Source organism: Solanum verrucosum, unplaced genomic scaffold, assembly GCF_900185275.1.
Source record: "Solanum verrucosum unplaced genomic scaffold, falcon-dt-bn FXZP01000264.1, whole genome shotgun sequence".
Lineage (NCBI taxonomy): Eukaryota > Viridiplantae > Streptophyta > Magnoliopsida > Solanales > Solanaceae > Solanum > Solanum verrucosum.
In genome coordinates, this window is record NW_026020180.1 from 198402 (window position 1) to 222516 (window position 24115).

The 24115-nt window shown below is 32.3% G+C and overlaps 2 protein-coding genes across 2 annotated transcripts; both read left to right on the forward strand.

Annotated features, from left to right (window-relative positions):
• The first annotated feature begins 9108 nt into the window (after positions 1–9108).
• LOC125829178 (spermidine synthase) lies at positions 9109–13162 on the forward strand. The gene is made up of 9 exons (XM_049508427.1): positions 9109–9436; positions 10598–10674; positions 10773–10895; positions 11304–11408; positions 11737–11809; positions 11923–11994; positions 12078–12273; positions 12714–12840; positions 12938–13162. The coding sequence occupies exons 1-9, from the start codon at positions 9232–9234 to the stop codon at positions 13001–13003; spliced, it is 1044 nt and encodes a 347-aa protein (XP_049364384.1). The 5' UTR covers positions 9109–9231; the 3' UTR covers positions 13004–13162.
• Positions 13163–19173: 6011 nt separating this feature from the next.
• Positions 19174–23384, forward strand: LOC125829164 (putative potassium transporter 12). Its single transcript, XM_049508415.1, has 9 exons — positions 19174–19506; positions 20392–20620; positions 20707–20955; positions 21110–21160; positions 21314–21574; positions 21661–21713; positions 21809–21923; positions 22014–22268; positions 22349–23384. Exons 1-9 carry the CDS (start codon positions 19225–19227, stop codon positions 23362–23364), a joined length of 2511 nt encoding a protein of 836 aa, XP_049364372.1. The 5' UTR covers positions 19174–19224; the 3' UTR covers positions 23365–23384.
• Positions 23385–24115: the final 731 nt, after the last annotated feature.

Here is a 24115-nt window from a genome sequence, read left to right on the forward strand (position 1 = left end):
TACATAGCTCTTCGAAGGAGTGATCAACGGAGTTCTTCCCGGAGATCAACTTGCAACGACGAAGTGCTTTCCGACGTTCCCGGAGATCAAATAAATCTCAAGGAGATCTACATCATCCTACATTTGAGAAATATGCTACTGAAGTTCCTCGAATCACGGAGAAACTTAGGAGAGAAGAATCAAGAGAACAACAGAATTGTACTCACAAAGATTTATCAATAAAAATCACATTTTCTTTTATTTATTTTGCTTGCAGTTAATTTCCAGCGCTTACGAAAATTTGTTGCGAACAAATTTGGCACGCCCAATGGGACCAATACTGCTCTTCATCTATTTTTCCTACAAATCAAAAAACAGCAAGTCCAACTTTGCAATGGCCTTCAAGAAGATCAATGATGTTTCATGCAAGGACTCTACTATTGCCACATGTGCTGATTTTAGTGATGTTTATCCAATCACTCGACGCGAGTTCAAGACAAATGCCTTGAATGAATTTGAATATTTCACCTCCTTAGAGATGGCAAGAAAGAGCAAGTCTCAGAGGACACTCAAAACTGCAATCCCAGAGGGCAACATCGCATCTAAGTTGTTTGATGAACTTTCTCATTCTAGCTTCAACTTTAGTGAATCTAAAAATTCAATATTCTTCAATTTCAACAAAGGTTAACTCCTTGATGGTTGACACAACTGACATGGACGAGAAATTCGCAATGATGGAGCAAACCATTAAAGCCTTGAAAAAGTCTATTGATGACAAAAATCTCCAAATCGCCGAACTTATAAGCAAGTTGGATCTCTACAACTCCGGAGAGTCACATCACATTCTAACAGAGCAAGAAAAAGTTGATATTGATTCTCCCACCAAGCCAGTTGACTCTCAAAGCGCAAAACGATCTACTTCGGTGGCCACTTTAACAGTTTAACAACTACAAGACATGATCACAAACACCATTAAAGCTCAATATGGTGGCCCACCACAAAGTTCCTTAAGATATTCAAAGCTATATTCTAAGCAAATCGAGGGTCTACTGATGCCAATTGAATATCAACCACCAAAATTGCAACAATTTTATGGAAGGGGAAATCCAAGGCAACATATTGCCCATTTCGTCGAGACTTGTAGCAGTGCCGGTACACATAGTGATCTTCTTGTCAAGTAGTTTGTTCGTTCTTTAAAAGAAAACGCCTTTTATTAGTATACAGACTTAGAGCCTAAATCAATTGATTGTTGGGAGCAATTGGAAAATCAATTTCTCAATCGTTTCTACAGAACCCGTCTTACAGTGAGCCTGATGTAATTGACAAACACAAAACAAAGTAATGATGAACTCGTAGTGGACTACATTAATCGTTGGTGAATGTTGAGCTTAGATTGCAAGGATCAACTTTCTGAAATCTCTGCAGTTGAAATTTGCATACAAGAAATGCATTGGGGCCTTGTATATATCCTTCAATGAATTAAGCCTCGAACTTTTGAAGAACTAGCTATATGTGCTCATTACATGGAGTTAAGCATTGCAAGCCATGGAAAGACATCGCATGTCTTTGATCCAAGAAAAGAAGATACACAATTCAAAGAGTCGCTAGACTACACAACTAATAAGTCCATGGCGGTAACCACGACTTCTATGAAGACCTCCACTAGACAAAGGTACTCGAAGCCGAAGAGTGGAGCGAGGCAGAATTTGAGCTAACTTTGAAAATAAATATGTAATAATCTGGAATTCTTTTGGCCGTGATTTTTACATATGTTGTATGTCTATGAGTTATGCTTCCAATTAAATAAGAATCACATCATTTCGAGGCTCCTACGCAGATTTATTGATTTTCTCCCAAAGTTGCTCAAAGCCGAAGAGTTGAGTGAGGCAGAATCGTGAGTTGACTTTGAAGCGATATCAGTACCAATCCACAAAGTCTTTGTCCGTGATTTTTACACATTGTGTAGTTCTTTGAGTTGTCTTTCCAACGGAAAAAGAAAATCGTGAAATCAATACTCCTACTTTGGGTTATGAATTTTATACTACAGACGCGCGAAGCTGAAAAGCCGAGAAAAACAAAATTGTGACCTGACTTTGAAGCGATATTGGTATTAATTCATATAGTCATTGGCCGTGATTTTTACATATACTGTAGTTATTTGAGTTTTTTTTCCAATGGAACAAGAAGCACATGATTTCACTATTCATACTCCAAGTTATGAATTTTCTACCATAATCGTGCAAAGTTGGACTCACAAAGTGTAAGGAATTCAAGCTCCATGTACTTCCAAGAAGTCATAAGATTGGTCCAAGGTCTTCTCCAAATTGAAAGGAAGATGTCAGTCCACACTACAGCCTGAACAATGAGTCTCTCGCCATCCTCACACCGGGTGCTTTCTCGTCGGAAATGAAATGAAATTACTCCAAATATTTCTCTCGTGGAGCTGCAAAAAGGGGATGAAATGGAGGGGGCAAGTTCTCTTTACCAAGGCTGCAAGGAAGGTGAATGCCTCGAGTGAGTTTTCTGCCAACATTGCTAGGATGAGATGAGTGGTTCCACACGCCAATCATATGAACAACTCGTGCAACTTCTAAGTGATTTAAGCATTTTCACAAACCTGAAATGAAAAAAAATATATTGGAGTCATCGGTGCCAATTGCACGAAGTTTTCAATTTTTTCTTAGTTGATCTACTTCTGATAACACATGTAGTAAGTGCATGACCCTTCAATATGGCATGACAAACGTGAACAGCAGCACAACAATCTTGTTCGACATACCCGTGCCAGTAGCACGAAGCTTTGAATTACGGCCAAATTGGATCTTGAACATCAATCTCCCGTGTCTAAGAAACATGTCAATGCATAAATAAAGATGAAACCACAACCATTACCTGCAAGAAAGAGAAACAAGAAAAATCTAAAGACACAAATCTGTGAGGAAAACGGCAAAATTTGAAGACCAACTTCAAAAATCATTTCTGTCAATTCAGGAAGAGTTTGACATTGATTTTTGGACATTTCACAGTACTACGAGTCTAGTTTCTTGAGAACCAACCCGCTTGTCATTTGAAAGCTCCTACACCAAGAAAAAGATGGTTTTGCGAGATTGCACGTAGCTGTGAGAAGAACTGATTTGGGGTCCAACTTTAAAATTTCATTCCTGTCAATTCGGAAGGTGTTTAACATTGATTTTTGGATATATCGTAGTACCAAAAGTCTAATTTCTCTAGAATCAAGCCGCTTGTCGTTTGAATGCTCCTACACCAAGAAAAGGACGTTTTGGTGAGATTGTGCATAACTGTGAGGAGAACTTCCAGATTGAATGACCAACTTCAAAATTCGATTCCCGTCAATCCGGAAGGTGTTTAACGTTGATTTTTGGATATGTCGTAGTACCAAAAGTCTAGTTTCCAGAATCAAGTGGCTTGTCGTTTGAATACTGCTACACTGAGAAAAGGACGTTTAGGCGAGATTGCGCATAATTATGAGGAGAACTTCCAGATTTGATGACCAACTTCAAAAATCAATTTCCGTCATTACAAAAGGTTTTTGACATTGATTTTTGGATATGTCATAGTATTATAAGTCTAGTTTCTCCAAATTCAAGTTGCTCGTCGTTTGAATTCTTTTATACCAAGAAAAGAGCATTTTGGCGGGACTGCATGAAATTAAGAAAAGAACAAACCAAATTTGGAGTTCCACATTGATTTGGTTAGGAGAATTTATTTTTTTTCAATGATTCGTTGATCAATCCTTTGTACAAGGAAAGTTGTGGTAAGATTGGAAGAAGGAAATTATATCAGTTCTTATCCATCTAAATGGAAGTTGTCAGCACTCAAAAGGAAATCAATAAGTCTTGAGATGTCAAGAATGATTCTTACAAAATCAACCAAAGGAAAGTTGATATTCTTTTTATTTGATTCAAAATCCAATCAATCTTCTTGTTCTTTCTCACACCTTGCAAGGAAGATCACACAATGTTACTACTCACTAGACCCATCTATTTGAAATCAATATAAAGGGTCCACATGGTTGTCAAGCAAGAATGTTTTTTTTTTAAAATAAAATTGAGATCACTACAAACAAATCATTTGTAGTGACCTAGTTAGAATGCGACGACAAGAAACAAATATTCTTGAAGTTTCAACAATACATTCATAAAGACTTCAACTTTCATCGTCAAATTCGACAAGCCTGCACGTTGACAAGTCTAAAAAAAAAAAGGAAACCACATTCATGAAGACTTCAACTCTCGTCGTCAAATTCGGCAAGCCTACACGTTGACAAGTCTCAAAAAATAAAAACACATTCATGAATACTTCAAGTCTTGTCACCAAGATCCGGCAAACCTACACTTCAACAAGGCTTGAAGTAGGGGCATCTGTAGACACACAAATTTTATTGGATTTAATTCATATAAAATTTGGATTAAATTCATGTTTATTTGGGTTGAATGATTAATTTGGGATTCACAAATAAATAAGTCCATTTTTATTAAATTCAAATTCAAGGTCCATTTCACCTTTAAGCCCAAACCCATGCCACGTGTCACAATGACTAGGCATCCAAGACCAACAAGGTGACGTCACATGTCCAAATGAAGTGGTAGTCCCAGTCAAATGCAAGAACCAATCACAATATGCCAAGTGTCAAAATGACATCCTTTGGCTAATCATATGCAACCTTGTCCACCCTCTACAACTATAAATAGGGATGTACATGACATTCTAGAGAGAAAAAAAACACTTCAACAAGCATTCTGCAATTGGAGAAAGTTACATCAACTACATAGCTCTTCGAAGGAGTGATCAACGGTGTTCTTCCCGGAGATCGACTTGCAACGACGAAGTGCTTCCCGTCGTTCCCGGAGATCAAATACATCTCAAGGAGGTCTACATAAGCTACAACATCAACTACATAGCTCTTCGAAGGAGTGATCAACGGAGTTCTTCCCGGGGATCAACTTGCAACAACAAAGTGCTTTCCGACGTTCCTGGAGATCAAATACATCTCAAGGAGGTCTACATCATCCTACATTCGAGAAATACGCTACTGAAGGCCCTCGAATCACAGAGAAACTTAGGAGAGAAGAATCAAGAAAACAACAGAATTGTACTCACAAAGATTCATCAATAAAAATCACATTTTCTTTTATTTATTTTGCTTGCAATTAATTTTCAGCGCTTACGAAAATTTGTTGCGAACAACGGGTCATCCATGAGGACCGAACCGATTCGATTTGACCAAGAACATCCGTTGTAAGTATAAGGTACACTACTCATCGATTTTGCTCTATATATCTAACAAGTAATAAATTTTATTATTGATTATTAAATTTGTCGGTCAATAATTCTTCTTCTTTTTAGTAGCATGCAAAAAGTAAAAAATTCTTCTAAAAGTATTGCAAAAAGCAATGAAAAACCCATGAAATTCCTTCAAACGTGCAAATATGCAATGCTATTTCCCTTTATTAGAGAAAGAAGAAAAGTGCATCATTGACTATTGTTTTCTTTTTAATTTGGAGTAATCATTGTTTAATGTTTAGTGCTGATAATTACTTATGGGGGTTTGATTGGAATTTAATGGTAAAGTCTATTTAAAAATTTGTTTAACTTTTAGAGGTTCTTCTAATAGAAATCTAATTTCAATCAATTCTTCTTATTCTTTGTTTTAATAGTAATAAAAAGAAAGAAACAAGATTTCATCCCCCCCCCCCCCCCCCCCCCCCGCAAATTTTGAATAATAGACATTCTTCTCCTTTTTATCTTAATTGAATTTTTAAAATACCAACTTTATCTTTGCACTATCAACATTTATCTTTTTCCTACTTTCTTAAAATCATAATTTGTTTTTTAATTTACATAACAATTTTAAAAATAAATATTATGTTTTCATTTTTTATTTTTTTTTGAGAAATACTAATTGAATATATAATTTAGTGACATTATATAATGAAATAAATTAATAGAACAAAAAAAATTCATTGATAATAATAAAAATCATAATATCTATTTATACGAATGAAAATGATAGATAATAATATTTTATAACCTTTTGAATATAGGTAATACAAAATTAATCATAAGTAAAATAAAATAGTGGTATATTTTATAACAAATTTCAAAAAAAAAAAATGTTTATATCATAAATAAGTTTTAAATTATAATTTAAACAATAATTTCACAAATTTTTAAAAGATAATTTAAAAATAAAATCAAGCCCAAACAAAATTCATCTACTTAATAAATTTGATCAATTTTTATCTAAACCATGAACATGCATAATTTAGCCCAAAAAAAAAAAGGAGAAGCAAAATGACTACTCCTTCCGTCCCTTTTTAGTTGTCCACTTTAGAAATGGCACACAGATTAAGGCAACAATGATTAGCACAGTGAAGTTACAATTTTACCCTTATGACAACTTTTCACTTCAAAATTACAATCACTTATTTGAATTCAAGTGAAATAAATTGGAGGGAAACAACATACACTTTTACAATTTTCAAGAAGTGTAAATAAGGGTATAATAGGAAAAAATTTGTTGTCCTTTCTTGATTTGTCAAAATAGACAACTAAATAGGGACAACTAAAAAATAAAATATGGACAAGTAAATAGGGACGGAGAGAGTACTTTATAATTTGGCAGCCTTATAATTTTAACACTGCCCATGTGTGATGTGTCACGTGTAAAGCATAATACAATTTTTTTTTTAAATGCCATGTTAATCACGTACCTAATCATTGTCAATTTTGGTCGGTCCAAACCCCAAATAGTACTAACCTCCGATCATAAATTTTAAAAATTTATCTTCAAATAATTTTGAAAAATTTATCAAAAATATTTCAAGTTCAAACAATTGATCCAAACAAGTTTTTTTTTTTTTTTTTTTTGGGGGGGGGGGGGGAGGGAATCACCTTTACTCACAAAATTTAAATTTTTTCAAAATAAAATACAAACATAACTTCAAATTTTAAAATACACTATCTAAAAAAGTTAAAAATTAAAAATTTTAACTTCAAAATGTACTGTCAAAAGTATTTTAAGAAAACAACATTATTCTAGAGTAGATTTTTGAAGGAAAAAAAAAAGACTGAGATCCAAACAAAAAAGAGTGGTCAACATGCATGGAAAAAAAACAATACGTATTGTCTTGGCATTTATTATAGGTTGTCACTTGTCAATGAATGCTAGCTTTTAAGTAGAATAACTATATTATATTTTTAAATAACAGGATTATACAAATATTTTGACATTATTTATGCATAAAATTTAAACTTATAAATTTTATACTAAGAACTAGCTAGACCATGTTAATATATATATTAGATTTATCATATAAAGTTAACTTAAACTAGATAATATAAAACTACAATACACACCCAAACGAATTCATCCACGACTAAAGTACTAAAGTTTGGGATTGTGAAAAACGTGAAGGGGTAGGTAGAAAGTAGATGCAATCTTTTTATTTTTGTTTTCTTATAAGATATTTCCTCTGTGCCACCATACAGTGATTGGGATTGCTCTTTCATAAAGGTGTTGAATTTGAGCTTTAGATATAAAAAGAATTATTAAAAAAGAGTGTTTTTTTTCGAATGGGGCCCAACAAACATGAATTTGAAATAGTCGGACTTCAATGTAGATATCCAACACCGCATGAGAAACTAAAATAAAATAATAAGATATTTCCTCTGTGCCACCATACAGTGATTGGGATTGCTCTTTCATAAAGGTGTTGAATTTGAGCTTTAGATATAAAAAGAATTATTAAAAAAGAGTGTTTTTTTTTTAATGGGGCCCAACAAACATGAATTTGAAATAGTCGGACTTCAATGTAGATATCCAACACCGCATGAGAAACTAAAATAAAATAATAAGATATTTCCCTCCCTCCATTTTAATTTATACAATTCACTTTTATTATTAGTATGTCCTTTTTAAAGGATATATTTTTTATATTTAGTAAGAATTTAACTTTAAAATATCTATTTTATTCTTAATGCAATGATTTTCAACCATGTCTATCTATGATTTTTTTGAGGAAAAACTACATTAATAGGCCATGAAATTTAAAATAATTACATAGTCATACCTCAATCTAAAGTAATTCAAGAAATATTTATTTTCTCAAAATATTACAGCCCATATACTTAAGACTAATAATTTTCACTTAACTAATACTAAATTAATATTATATAATTAATTAGTATTAGTATCATTAAAGTTAATAATTTCGATTTAACTGATCAATGTATATATATACACTATATATTGGTTTAGGTGAATTTAGTGGGCCCAATCTCTTTGACCAAAAGCTGATACCTAGTAAAAACACAGAAACCCTAGTTGAATAGAGCGCCCCATCATTTTACAATAATCACTAAAGTATTTCCATCATTTTACCAAAAAATAAAATAATAATAATAATAAAGTAATTCTACTTTTAAGAATGTTTTGCAATTTTATTGTTTCATTTCAATTTGTTATCTTATTTTATCGTATAAAAATATATTTTTACTTTTAAATATTTTTTAGTTTTAGCTTTTTATATGAAATATTCAAACTTATAAATTAAAAAATATTTTTAATATATTTTAATTTTAGATTATATCATTCCGTCCTTTTTTACTCTCTAAAAATTTATTTTAAACTACAATAAAATAACATAAATTAGAACAGAGAAACTAATAAATTTTAGTACTTTATAATAAGTAATGGTACGGTGCAGCTTTTAGCTATTCTTTTTAACTTTAATTAAAAAAATGATGTATCCATACTTTATGAAAATAAATAAAAATATTAATATAGAAATAATTTTGAGTTATTAGGCAGCTTTAAAAATACTTACATATAAATGTTCTTAAAATAATGAAATTCATAATCTTATAAATAAATAAATTACCTACTCCAATAAGTAAAAGTAACTTAATAATATATATTTTTTATTTATATTTTGATCTATATAATAAAATTTTAACCTCATAAAATTTCACCACCTATCATTTGAAAATCATGTTCCAAAAAATGGGTTACTCTTTAATAAAAGATTTTCTTCCTTTTTTTTAATGTAATGGATTTTGTGCCACTATTATTATCTTATTTTATTTTATCTATATACAGAGAAAGAGGGTGAAGAAGACTGAACAGTCCTCAGATTTGCGGTAACAATTGTAGGGATCCCACCTGAGTTAAAGGGTTAAATTCAAGAACCTTGTTTTGTTTTGGGGCCTATAAATAGACAAGGTTTGGTTATGGCAGATGAGTGTGCTGCTTTTGTGAAGGGAACTGAATTGCCAGTGAAGAGGCCAAGAGAGGAAGAAGCAGAAACAGAGATGGAGGCAGCCAATAACAGCAACAACAACAATGGTTGCAGCACCAATGAGAAAGAGGAGTCATCTCCTTATATCTCTTCTGTTTTACCTGGATGGTTCTCTGAGATTAGCCCCCTTTGGCCTGGTTTGTTCTAATCTCATGTATAGCTTTGTGTTTTAAGTTTTCTTTGGTTTTATGCATCTGGGTATTCAAGATTCTGATTTTGGTGAATTGGGTTGTTATTGATTTCTGGTTTTGGGGCTTATTACTTTAATGATGTTTGTGGGCATCAAAGTTTTGATTTTTTCTTATTTGGGTATCTAAGATTCTGGTTTTGGGGTTTATTACTCTAATGATGTTTGTGGGCATCAAAGTTCGGATTTTTTCTTATTTGGGTATCTGAGATTCTGGTTTTGAGTTATTGGGTTGCTCTTGTTTTCTGGTTTTGGTGGATTTTGGGGGATTATTGCTCTAATGATGTTTGTGGGTATCAAAGTTTGGATTTTTTGTTATTTGGGTATCTAAGATTCTGGTTTTGAGGAAATGGGTTGCTCTTGCTTTCTGATTTTGTTGGGGTTTATTACTCTAATGATGTTTGTGGGCATCAAAGTTTGGATTTTTTCTTATTTGGTTATCCATAATTCTGCTTTTGAGGAATTGGGTTGCTCTTGCTTTCTGGTTTTGGTGGTGTTTTGGGGTTTATTACTCTAATGATGTTTGTGGGCATCAAAGTTTGGATTTTTTCTTATTTGGGTATCCAAAACTCTGCTTTTGAGGAATTGGGTAGCTCTTGCTTTCTGGTTTTGGTGGGGTTTTGGGGTTTATTATACTAATGATGTTTGTGGGCATCAAAGTTTGGATTTTTCTTATTTGGGTATCCAAAATTCTTCTTTTGAGGAATCGGGTTGCTCTTGCTTTCTGGTTTTAGCGGGGTTTATTACTCTAATGATGTTTGTGGGTATCAAAGTTTGGGTTTTTCCTTATTTGGGCGTCCAAGTTTGTGTCTTTTTGGGAGATTCTTGGTGGGTTGAATACGTGAATGCTTGTGGGTATCAAAGTTTTGATGGTTGGCGATTGGTTTCAGCTTTGTTCTGTATGTTGGGTTTTTGGTTTTGTAAATGTTCTATTTTTGTGGGGGTAAGTGTGTGAGTGGGTGGTTACTGTATAATTCTCAAAGTGAGACTTGGCACTTGAAAATTTGCCTCCTATCTAGTTCAGGATTGAGGTCTAGTTTTATTTTCTGGAAATCTAGTACTATTTGTGAACAAAAAGGGAGAGGTTACTGACAGGAAAGGAATTATGCAGGGGAAGCACACTCTTTGAAGGTTGAGAAGATATTGTTTCAGGGGAAGTCTGATTACCAGAATGTCTTGGTTTTTCAGGTATTTGGTTGATCTACTAAGGTTTTAGTTTCTTGTCTTTTTTTAAGATGCTGATGTGCTGCGTGCTCATTTTTGTGTGATTTTGTTTGTTGGTGCAGTCATCAACTTATGGAAAGGTGCTTGTTTTGGATGGTGTGATCCAACTTACCGAGAGGGATGAGTGTGCTTATCAAGAGATGATCACTCATCTTCCTCTTTGTTCAATTCCCAACCCCAAAAAGGTCTGTTACACTCCGTCATGACTTGAAAGTATAAAATCTTGAGATCTTGTTTGCTTTTTGGCTGTATTCAATGTTATAGCTTGAGGTCTTATGACATATTGCCTATCAGGCCCATAGATTATAAATTTTATCCACTTCTGTTTTTCAGTTTGTATAATTCGTCCTTACTAGCTTCATTCGTTTGTTTGTTTGCCTTTTGTATCGCATTCTGCAGAAATTGTTTGATTGTTTACCCCTTGTAATCGCATTCTGCAGAAATTGTTTGTTTGTTTGCTCCTTGTAATCTTATTCTGCAGAAATTGTGTATGAAGAGAGTTATATTTGCAGGCGTATAATGGCCAAAAGCTTTTGGAGCTGTTTGTTTCTTTTATTTGTGTGCCAACTTTAAGCTGATTCTTCTTTCCTCAGGTGCTGGTTATTGGAGGAGGAGATGGTGGTGTCCTGCGTGAGGTATCCCGTCACTCTTCTGTCGAACAGATCGACATATGTGAGATTGACAAAATGGTAGTTGAGGTAAGCAGACTTGTTGATGCTAATTCATAAAAATGGTACCTTTTTTACACTTTTGGTCATCATTGACATTTTTCATTCCCACTAGGGGTAGAGGAACATAGTTGATTCTTCTAATTACATGTATTAGCAGTGTCTAATGGCATATTCGATCTTAGTCCAGAAGTGCTACTAGATTTGATCCTTTCTCCGTATTACTTGTTATTAAAAGGTTTTGATGTGCTAATTCATGTAATTCGTGTTAAGGACATCTCAGTTGTAACTTACTAGCTTTAAGCTCTTGGAGAACAGCATGCAATGTTGAAATTACGTCTTCCTTTTCTTCCGACAGGTTGCTAAACAATTTTTCCCAGATGTAGCTGTAGGATATGAGGATCCACGTGTGAATCTCCACATTGGTGATGGTAAGATCAATCAATGATTCTTGTTATCTTCTCAATCTTTCTGTTTGGTTCTCATTTTTGTTTCACTTACTAACATAAGTTCTTGCTGTTTCCTTTTTCCTCCTGTTTTGCAGGAGTTGCATTTTTGAAAAATGTTCCTGCCGGAACTTATGATGCTGTCATAGTGGATTCATCTGACCCTATTGGTAATCTATCATGTCATTGCTTGAGTACTACCTTTTCAATGAATATTTTCAGCTCCCTAACAGTTTCACTCTTTCAACTTCAGGTCCAGCACAGGAGTTGTTCGAAATGCCTTTCTTTGAATCTATAGCAAAGGCTCTTCGTCCTGGAGGGGTTGTAGCTACACAGGCTGAGAGCATATGGCTTCACATGCACATAATTGAAGAAATTGTTGCTAATTGTCGCCAGATCTTCAAAGGCTCAGTCAACTATGCATGGACTACTGTTCCTACTTATCCAAGGTGGACTTATATTCTTGTCATTTGTTCCAATAAGGTTCCATTGATATGAACAAATTTGATAAATACCAATTACTCAAAGATACCTCCTTTTCAAACCTGCTTTGAAATACTTTACTTGAGCCAAGGGTCTACTTGAAACAGCCTCTCTACCTTCCACAAGGTAGGGGTAAGGTCTGTGTCCCAGACCATACTTGCGGGATTACATTGGGTATGTTGTTGTGGTACTAATAACTCAAAAGTTAAGAGTATTAGGACTGAAGATCCATTAGGCAATTAATCAACAATTTAAAGTGTTTTTCTCGTGTATTCTTGATAACCAGCGTTGCCAGATATATTTGTGCGTATGTATGACTTATTTGGTGTCCATACATTGTTGCTTCTCTCTCATTTTATTATTTTGCTGCTGTTGACATACCGGTTTGACTGTATCACTCTTCCAGTGGCATGATTGGTTTCATGCTCTGCTCTACTGAGGGACCTGCAGTTGATTTCAAGAACCCTATTAACCCCATCGACGATGAAAGCCCTGTCAAGACCATTGAACCTTTGAAGTTCTACAACTCTGAGGTATGTTGTCATTCTGTTTCTTGGATTGAATCTTTGTTACTCACATCTATAGCACTTCAACTTTTGATTTGTTATATTCTTTTTCCCTTGTCTCCAGATTCACCAAGCATCATTCTGTTTGCCATCATTCGCCAAGAGGGTGATCGAAACCAAAGGAAAATGATGGGGCACATTTTGAAGGAGTACTTAATTAGTGTACAACGCCCTATAATTATTATTGCAATCTTTTTAAAATTAAAGACAATGTTTTTAGGTTATTTAAGCCAAATGGAGTTGAATGATGGAATATAATTTCCTTTGTGCTGGATAAAGTTTTCATCTTGATTTAATATTTTAGTTTGTTTATCTTGATGATTTTCATTAGTTTCCGTCACTTTACATTAGAGAGAGTTCTTAATGCATATAAGAGCTCAAAATCCTGACATTAAATCCACACCAAAAACTAGATAGCAAGTGTATTTTTGATACCAGATGTAGATGGAGAGTAGAACGAAGCTATTTCCAATAGTTTGAGAGCAATTTTGGTTCTTTTTGGCCATGTTGGACTATTATGTTAGTGATCTAAATGACTCATGTGGACATAGGTATTTTGTGGTCCAAAAAATAGTCAAACGAAAGGTAAATGTTAGAATGAATGTAACTCAACTCTTTAGCAACATCCAATGCAAGTTGTATAATTGTATCCAAAGGCAATTTCTTCTTCATTGTATGTTTGGAAAGATAGGATTGAAGAGTACCTCCACCAACATATTCCACAACTATGCAACATCCATTTATTGGTAGTCTTGCACATTTTTGACATTTTATTTTAATCTTTGACATATTGTTCTTCTTTATAGCTCCAATGACCTGCACAAAATTAATATATTTCAGCTAATTTGCAAATAAACAAATAACATCAAAAGAGAAATTAATTACGTAGGTATAGTACCTTAGCAATATTGGAGTGTTGAAGATTGCACCAAATAGAAACTTCATGCATGAATACCTTTTCCATCAATTGCCTTTTTTCCATTGAAATCTTCTTTTCATCTCCCAAATTAAATTCTTTAACTGAAATTCATCAAAAAAAAATGTGTATTAATTAAAAGTTTCCAAAATTTTAATAAATACATATTACTTTTTGAACGCAATATTCAAGAAACATAATCACTAATATAACAAACTATAGTCATTCTAACAGCAATATTCAAGAAACGTAACCCTAATATAGTTTTCAAGAAACATAACCCTAATATATATAGTTTTACTATATTCATTCTAATAAATAATACTATTCAAGATTTACTATAATCACTCTAACAATAATATTCTAAAAAACTTAAGTGAAAATTTCATATATGACATTTATTAAACTAATATTTTCAAGTTATAGCAGTAGAATAAAACTTTCAAGCAATAAAAAATTTCATCTTGTAACATTTTATTAAATAAAAAAAGATTTTTTAATTAATTGTAAAAATCTGTTTTGAAAAAAATAAAAAGGATTAAAAATCAATTTTGAAAAATTTAAAAAGATAAAAAAGGAAAATAAATCAATTTTGTAGAAAAAAAAACGGAAATAGGTGTATTAATAAAATTTGAATTGATTGATGATAATTATTAATTAGCATAAATTTAGGAGATTCAAACTAATTAGAAATATTTAGTTTCCTTAATTCACTCTAATCTGTTAAAATTAATTAAAAAGTCTAATTTTATCCATTTTCTTCTACGTTATCCTCTCTTCGCTTTATTTTTTCAGAATTGTTGTCATTGACGAGTAAATCAAGTTTTTTTTTTTGTTTGAAAAATCTTGATTTTGTTGTGATGAACGATTGCTTATCTATATTTAAACATGGTGGTAGATGGGATCCTTCAGGTTGAATAAATGTTGGTATGAATAATTGGATGTCAACTATATACAGTTTGGATACCAATTATATGGTGTTCATTTTGATCACCAATTAAATATTAAAACTAAACTGTTTATGTATCCAATTGTTATGTAGTTTGTATATAATTGATATCCAAAAATTTGTATCCAATTGATATGCAGTCTGCATATAACTAGTATCTTGAAATTATGAGAATCAATCTGTAATTCATATGTAGTTGATAACTGACTTGAAGAAAACAGTGCATATTCTATATCATTCCATACTTAAAACTATATAAAAAAACAAATATATATCGTTCAAAAGTTAAAAAGACATGAAATACTAAAGAGTCTAAGCTGCAATCAACTATCTCAAATTTGATCTCCATAGTCTTGGTGTAGGATAATTGTTGGTATCTGGAACATGTTCTTTTGCTATGTGGGATCCATCAAATTTGCTAGCAACAATCCCAGTTACTTCACTCTCACTGATCGCGCCATCATCGTTCTTTATTTTTCCGCATTGCCATCAAACCTAGTTGGAGAAATTGAAAAAGAAACCTTCTTATTATAAAATAAAATAAAATAAAAAAGAAGGTATTATAAGAAAATACCAATTTCATACCAACATTAGTCATAATTTATACAAAAAAAAAAATGGGCGATTTAACAAACTACAATCAATTCACATAATTGGACCACTGATATCATACCATTTTTTGATAAAAATTATACACAACTTAAGTCAGCTTTCATACCAACAATAAATCAATTTCATACCAATGTTAAAACACATTTCATACCACATTCATAAATCGTATATTAAGTCAGCTTTCATACCAATATTATTCATATTTCATGCCAGATTAGTAGACATAATAAGAATAATTTGGAAAAAAAAATAGATTTCCTCTAAACTGTGTACCAACTTCATACTAGATTTAAACAAGTTTCACACCATATATAAGTAATACATCATACCATTTTTATACCAAATTTTACACCAATATAATTCATGCCAACATTAGACAAAATTCATACCATATTCATAAATCGTATATTAAGTCAGCTTTCATACCAATAATATGCATAATATAACAATTTTAACAAAAAAATCTACTAAATTGATTTAACCATATCCCATGTAGTAAAAAACCCAATTAACTTTTGGAGGACACAACACACACTCACCAGTACTTTTCAAGGGTCCAAACAACATAAGGTTTCAAGAACATCTTTACCTCCTATAATAAACACCAATCTACACTAGACATGGCCATAAATCTCCCAAAAACATTAGCAAAATCAATAAAGATTCAATTTTTGACCGTTCCCCACGTAGTAAGAACTCAAATCAGCAAAACCCAGAAAGGATCAACCTCAAAACACCTCCATGAAAATGGTAAAATAAACTTTCTTGCAATACAATTATCAAACGAGGTTTCTCCAAAATGCTAAAATTATTGAAAATTACAACTTAGAGATCTGCCCTTTTGTTTTGATTGTATGGAATATATTTCTCCTAATCAGTTTTTAGATGTTGAAAAACCGGGTTCAATGGAGTACGGATGAAAAAGATGAAAGATGAATTTCTATTTTTTTTTTAACGTGGAATTGACGTGGGGTGAGGGATTTAGGTAGGGTGTGTGGGTGTGACTTGTAACTGTAAAAAAGGAACCGTAATCAATGTAAATTCCTATAATTGTGTAAGAGATAATTATGGGGTATTCTTTATTTAAATAATTTAATAATAATATAAAAATTATAAAAAATTACTTATTTAATAAAGTAAAATTTAATTAATTTATAAATAATTAATGATATGTTATAACTCGTAATTAAACTGTTATAAGCAAGAATTTTTTAAAAGTAGATTTAAAACCTGTAATATTGACTCTTAAATGTGTATATGGGGTGATTTTTCCAAAACTTAACTATAGTATAATGTAGAAAACTATATTCAGTTTAACAATGAAATTCAAGAAACATAACCCTAATATAGTAAATTACTATAGTCATTCTAACAACAATATTCAAGAAACGTGTAAAAAAACAAATTAGGAAGTATATGTATAAACATTAATGAAAAACTAGTAATTAATTATACTGCGACTTGTTTTTCATCGTAAAGGCCTTTATAAACTACCCCAAAACCTCCATAGCCAATTAATTTTTCGACAGTAAGTTTTGAGGCATCAAGTTTCCATTCTTGTTTTTTCATGTTAGCATTGATTACTCTCTTCATATTACTACAATTAAGTTTATTCATTGTAGTGTTGATTACTTTTTCAAACAAATTTTAGTATTGATTACTCTCACAAAAAAATTGTTCATCGGCGGAAACGCTTTGGTTTGAATTCAAATTATGATAGGATTAGTTAGCTATAATAAGTTATCATGAGATTAGTTATGATGAGATATGTTATGTTAAGATTATTTTTTATTGAGTGTTTGATTTGTTATATTTAAAATAATAGATTTTAAGAACAATTTATTTGTTTACAAAAATACCCTTCATCATACTTCTGATATAATGTACAACTTATGCCTTATGATTGTAATGGTGCCAGACCTATCACTAACTCAATAGGCGAACCCTAGACTGAACCAAATTAATAATTATAATACAAGCAAAGTATATATTAAGCAAAAATTGAATAATATAATTAAAGTCAGTCGATTAATATGATTGAAGTGCAAAAATACAATTGAAAATCCCAAAAATGTTAAAGTCATACTAGAAAAGTATAATATATTGTTCGAAAGATAAAATGTAATATTCCACAAATTCACGCTAAAATCTGAATCATTCTTTATATGCATATATGTCTGAACCGAATAATTTCCTAATTGTACATGAATGTTAAGATCAATTCCTTAGTGTGGAAAGAACTTAAGAAACCTCTAACTTTCGAAATGTTCCTTCGAAAGACTTGAATCAAAGTGACTAGATAAACTTCATCATTGGTGGGGTTGTCCAAGAGAGGGTTGAAATTGATGTTGATTTGATCAATGTTACTAGTTCCAACCATTTAGTTAATTGATATTTTAAAACAAAAACAAGAACACAATTGTCCTTTAAAAAGGTACAGTTAAATTTATAACGTGATTTAAAAGATACGGCGATTTGAATCGATGATAATAATGATAAAATTAGTAACAAGTAAGAATATATTGAAACTTCAAACTAATGAAGGTAAAGCTCCCTTTATAGGAGTGAATCCTAGAAATTCATGCCCAAGAATCATTCCCTTTTAATTTATGTGGAATGAGTAATTAAATGATATTTCATGGCAAAGGAGTAACCTCTTGCGTTAAATAATAAATTTGTAACGATTAATGTTAGTTCTTCTTCCTTCGAGTGTTTAAACTTTAATTTTGTCCGATTTAACCCTCCATGTTTCTTCATTTAACTTGATCATATATTTTAGGAATGTTTACGGTTTGATTAAAAATCGACTCAAATAGAAAAATCAAACCAAATTGATTCAACAAGTAAGAATATATTGATCTAATCTTCCAGGTGTCTTCATTTAACTTGATCATGTATCTTAGGGATGTTAACACTTTGGTTAAAAACTGATTCAAATTGAAAAATCAAATCAAATTGATTTACATTGAAAAATCAAATCAAGCCAATTTTGATTTGGTTTGGTTTACATTTTTCAAAATAGATAATAATTTATTTGGTTTTGTTCAAAACACAAAGAACTAACCGAATCCAAATAAGAATTGTTCATAAAAATAATATATATATATATATATATGAATAATTCTTATGCGAAATATGCAGCACTCTAAAGAAAAAGAATAAGGTATGATGCTTCTTTTATTTGTGCAACAATATTAGCAATTTATGCATTATTCAATAAGTTTATATTGTTTAGTACATTATATTGGATTAGCTAATAATATAAACACAAAATTTAAACATAATTGGATTTCTGGTATAAGAATTATAAGATTAATTATAAATGACACGAAAAGATCCAATTCTTGAATGAAATGTTGTCCCCACCCCCCCCCCCCCCCCCCGAATGAATTATTTTTTATATTTTTGTGTATGGTTAATAATCGAACAATCAAATCAAATCAAATCAAACCGAAATCGATAACATTCATATCATAATTGTTTTTAATAATTTAAAAACATATTTAATTTTGATCAATAACGACCTGTGAAACCCCCCTAAATTGTATCTTATCTTATTTCGCCTTATACAATAGCAAAAATATTTTTGTATTTTATTCTAAAAAAAATAAAAAGAAAGAAGGGGTTTACGGGTAAAGTTGATTTTTTACTCAAAATAGAAAAGAACCAAAAATGAATTTAATAATTTTGATGTTGATGGAAAGTGTCAAACATTATTCGTTGTTCTGTTATTATTACATGACACGTTTTAGGTTACAAACAAAACTTCCCGTATTACACGAACTAGATTTTAGGATACAAAAACAAAAATAATAATAATAATGTCATAATACTTTAGTACACTAAATAAAATAATTTTTTTTTTTGTTCAACTATGAGTAGTAAAGAAGAAATTGAAGAAAATAGTATTAGTGAAGGATTGTTATTAAGAAGAAATGGTAGTAATGGAGGGGGAAGTAGTGGATCATTAAGATGGGTTGATGGTAGTGAAGTAAATGATAATCAAGAAGAAGTTTATGATAAAAATGAAGAGATTATTAGAAAAAGTAATTATGGATCTGTTAGAAGAAGGCTTAAAAAGCCTAGAAGAGTGGATTCTTTGGATGTTGAATCTATGCAAATTAAAGGAGTGAATGGTGGTAGCCAACATAAAAAGGTAAAACTTATATGCATTTGACAACGTAAAGAATTTTGTTGTTTGATATAAGTTTAATCATGTTATAAAGTCATGTTTGTTGTTAATCTGATTGTGTAAATATTTTATGTACCAGCAAGGGTGGATTTAGTGTGATTTTTGGAGGAGTGCTCAAATAGTTGTTTTTAAGGCTTTTTCTGAAAAAGTAATGGACTTTTACGAAGTTTTCAAATCGTCAATTCTGAAATTAGAAACTTCACATTCGACGTAGAGGAGTAGTAGTAGTAACATCATGAGTGGAATTTTTATGTAAGTTATGAGTTCATTCAAATTCGATAGACCTAGATCTTATAAAATTTGTGTTAAGAATCCACTAAATAAGTACTCCCTCTGTCCTAAAATCAAGTGAGTTATGGTAGAATTCCATGATCTCGAATCCATAAAGTTAAAATCCACTAAATAAATACACCAATGCATCTTAAACTCAAAATAAAAAGGAAATTTTAACTAATATGTACTGACAAAAGAAAAAAAAATTAAAAATTGCATAATCAATGTATTTAAACTTGTTATAGAAGATAATCCTTATTATTCAAGTTGTTAATCCACTTTTCATGAATAATAATTATCTTTTTGATAACATAATAGTGGAATTTAACTTTTTTTTCTCTAGAATATAAGTTATATGGATTGACAGTGTAAGAAATATTTATACCATCAGGTCGCTTAAAAGGTAATTGTAAGTAACTCATTGTACCTGTTTTTTGGAACTATCAACATTTTCTAGTTACATTCTTACTTTTTTACGCTCTGTTTGTATGGTTATTATGTATTGTTTTATAATGTATCGTATTGTATTTTCTAATTACATTCTTGGACTAATTTGTGTTACTTGTACAAAAACAGGATGTGCCTCTTTTAGCAACTCTTTCTCTAGCATTTCAAACACTTGGTGTTGTATATGGTGATATGGGAACAAGCCCTTTATATGTTTTCTCAGATGTATTCAGTAAGGTTCACATCACTTCAGAAGTTGATGTCTTAGGTGCATTGTCGATTGTGTTATACACAATCGCGCTCATTCCTCTAATGAAGTATGTGTTTATCGTGCTTAAGGCCAATGACAATGGAGAAGGTATGTATATAAGTAGTTTCCGAAAGTTTTATCTTTTATTCTCTCTTAACTTGTGATGTAATGTTCTGTTTTATTAAACGTGGTAGGAGGAACGTTTGCGTTGTATTCATTGATCTGTAGGTATGCAAATGTCAATCTTCTTCCTAATCGTACGCCTGCTGATGAATGTATCTCGAGTTTTAAGCTCAGATTGCCTACTCCAGAGCTAGAAAGGGCTGTGTATATAAAGGAGATATTGGAACGTAAATCGTTGCTGAAAACGATTCTATTGCTATTGGTTCTGATGGGAACATCAATGATTATAGGGGATGGTATCTTGACACCAGCAATATCAGGTACTCTCTTTGTTTCAATTTGTCTGTCTTACCTCCCTTTTTAGTCCGTTTCAAAAAGATTCTCTGTTTATTTTTTGGCAACTCGTTAATTTTAACTTTCCACATGACATGTTTAAGACCACAGATCAAAAGACATTTTTTCATTTTTTGGCAGTTATGTCTGCTGTTAGCGGACTGGAGGGTAGGATACCGGGATTTAACACAGGTTGAGTTTGCTTTTTCATCTTTAAAGTTACTCCCAAAATGACTTACTACTGAGAAGCTAAGATTTATTTGTGTTCTATCAAAATGTTTTGATTATTACTATTGGGAATTTTTGCATAGGAAAACCGTTAATGTGATTGATCGTTGCATACAGATGCTCTTGTTATAATTTCAATTATCATCCTTGGCGCGTTGTTCAGCATACAGAGATTTGGTTCAAGTAAAGTTGGTTTCACTTTTGCTCCTGCTCTAGCATTGTGGTTCTTCTGTTTGGGGTCGATAGGAATCTACAATCTGCTGAAGTTTGATGTTACTGTTATAAGGGCTGTAAATCCAGCTTATATCTATCTGTTCTTCAAGAAAAACTCGACCAACGGATGGTCAGCTCTTGGTGGCTGCGTATTATGCATCACAGGTACGTAACCTATTGTACGTTCATCTGTAAAACCTGTGGAGAGATGTAGAGTACTAATATGATGCTCGATTATTCAACACGTGCAGGAGCAGAAGCAATGTTTGCGGATTTAGGTCATTTTTCTGTGAAGTCTATACAGGTGTTTTTACCATTGTCCCTTCACATTTATCTACTTGCCTTAACATAATATCTAACAACACACGCTTCATTTCTGATGCAAGTTGTCTCGTGCAGATTGCCTTCACGAGCGTGGTGTTCCCCTGCCTTCTGTTGGCTTACTTGGGCCAAGCTGCATTTCTTATGAAATACCCTCAATCAGCTGGCAGAATATTTTATGATTCAGTCCCAAGTAATAATCGTGCTAATGAGCTCTAAATATTCACTTTCCGTGTTCTATAACAAGTGCTCTATTGACATCGATTTTTATCTGAACAAGCAGATACTCTATTCTGGCCAGTTTTTGTGATAGCAACTATAGCTGCTATAATTGCCAGTCAGGCTATGATATCTGCTTCATTTTCATGTGTTAAGCAAGCCATGGCTCTCGGATGCTTCCCGAGGGTGAAGGTTATTCACACCTCAAAAGAGCATATGGGCCAAATCTACATTCCAGTTATTAATTGGTTCTTGATGATAATGTGCATGCTTGTGGTTGCTGCATTTAGAAGCACAACAAGTATAGCCAACGCATACGGTTAGTGTCTCACTTTACACAACGATAATCAGATCCTTGTTTATCCTGATGATACCGAGTTTATGAACTTTCTATTGCAGGTATAGCTGAGGTCGGTGTCATGATGGTTACGACCACTTTGGTTACAATTGTTATGGTACTGATATGGCAGACAAATTTGATATTGGCTTTGTGTTTCCCCTTAGTATTTGGCACAATGGAGCTTGTATACATGTCTGCTGTTTTATCAAAGATCTTGGAAGGTGGTTGGCTTCCACTCGTTTTCGCCTCTCTATTCCTTTGTGTGATGTATATATGGAACTATGGAAGTGTATTGAAATATCAAAGTGAGGTTAAGCAAAAAATCTCATTGAATTTCATGGATGAACTTGGATGTACTTTAGGTACAGTAAGAGTACCAGGGATAGGCTTACTATATAATGAACTAGTTCAAGGCATTCCATCGATTTTTACGCAGTTTCTATTGGACCTTCCAGCAATTCACTCTGTAATAGTCTTTGTGTGCATCAAGCATATCCCAGTACCTGTTGTTCCTCAAGAAGAACGGTTCTTGTTCCGAAGGATATGTCCTAAGGACTATCATATGTTTCGTTGTGTAGCTCGATATGGCTATAAAGATGTCAGGAAAGAAGACCATCACTTATTTGAACAACTTTTGGTTGACAGCTTAGAGAAGTTTTTAAGGAATGAAGCACTTGATCTTGCTTTAGAAACCAATAAACAGTCTCAACCTCAGTTTGATAACAATGTTGTGAGTCCAAGGGACAACTCTGATGAGCTTAAAGTACCACTAATGCGCGATCAAAGATTAGAGATTGGAACATCAATCTCAGAACCATCAATAACAGCAGCATCAGGAGATGAAGATCCTAGTTTGGAATACGAGCTCTCAGCACTTCGCGAAGCTAGTGAATCAGGATTTACATACTTGCTTGGACATGGAGACGTAAGGGCGAAGAAAAATTCATGGTTCATCAAGAAACTAACTATAAATTACTTCTATGCATTCCTTAGGAGGAATTGTAGAGGAGGAAATGCAACAATGAGAGTACCTCACATGAACATAATGCAAGTTGGAATGACATACATGGTTTGATCAACCATCTTGTGTTTGTTTTACAAAGAGAAAAATGTATATGTGGTATGAAGCATGATGATTCAAGAATTAACACAAGTGTCAAAGGCCAAGGTGACTATTTATCATTTCCTAAATATATATGTATGTTATTCTCCTTGTAGCATATCATTTGCAGCCTTGAATATGGGGCAAGACTTTTGTATGTGTGAAATGGGTTTGGGTTTTGAGTATTGGTCCGTTTGACCATGCGATATGGAATCATGATATGAAATTGAAGTTTTGTTTGGACATGCGATTTTGAGTTTTTGTGTTGTATATTTTCTCATAAACATAAGAATCTCATAAGTTATAAAACTATTAAAATAGTCTTAGTTATTTATGATGTATCGGGACATACGCATTGTATCGGGACATTACTTTGTGTGATGTATTTGTTAGATACATCACTTTACATGATGTATCAATCGGATACATCACTTTACGTGATATATGTATCGGGGCGTACGTGATGTATCTGGATATTGAGTGGTGTATACGAAACCATGACGCAATGTGTCAGCGTTGAGGGATGTATTCGAAATTAGAACGCGATAAATCGAGATGTTTTTGAATGTATCTGGATTCCACCAAATTTAAGGAATTTTTGCAATTTGGAAAAGAGCAAGGATAAAATATAATTAGCTCTTATCACTATGAGATTTGTGTAAAACCTACTTTTTAATTATTGTTAAATTACTCTTTAGGATGACTAAACATTGATTATGATAAC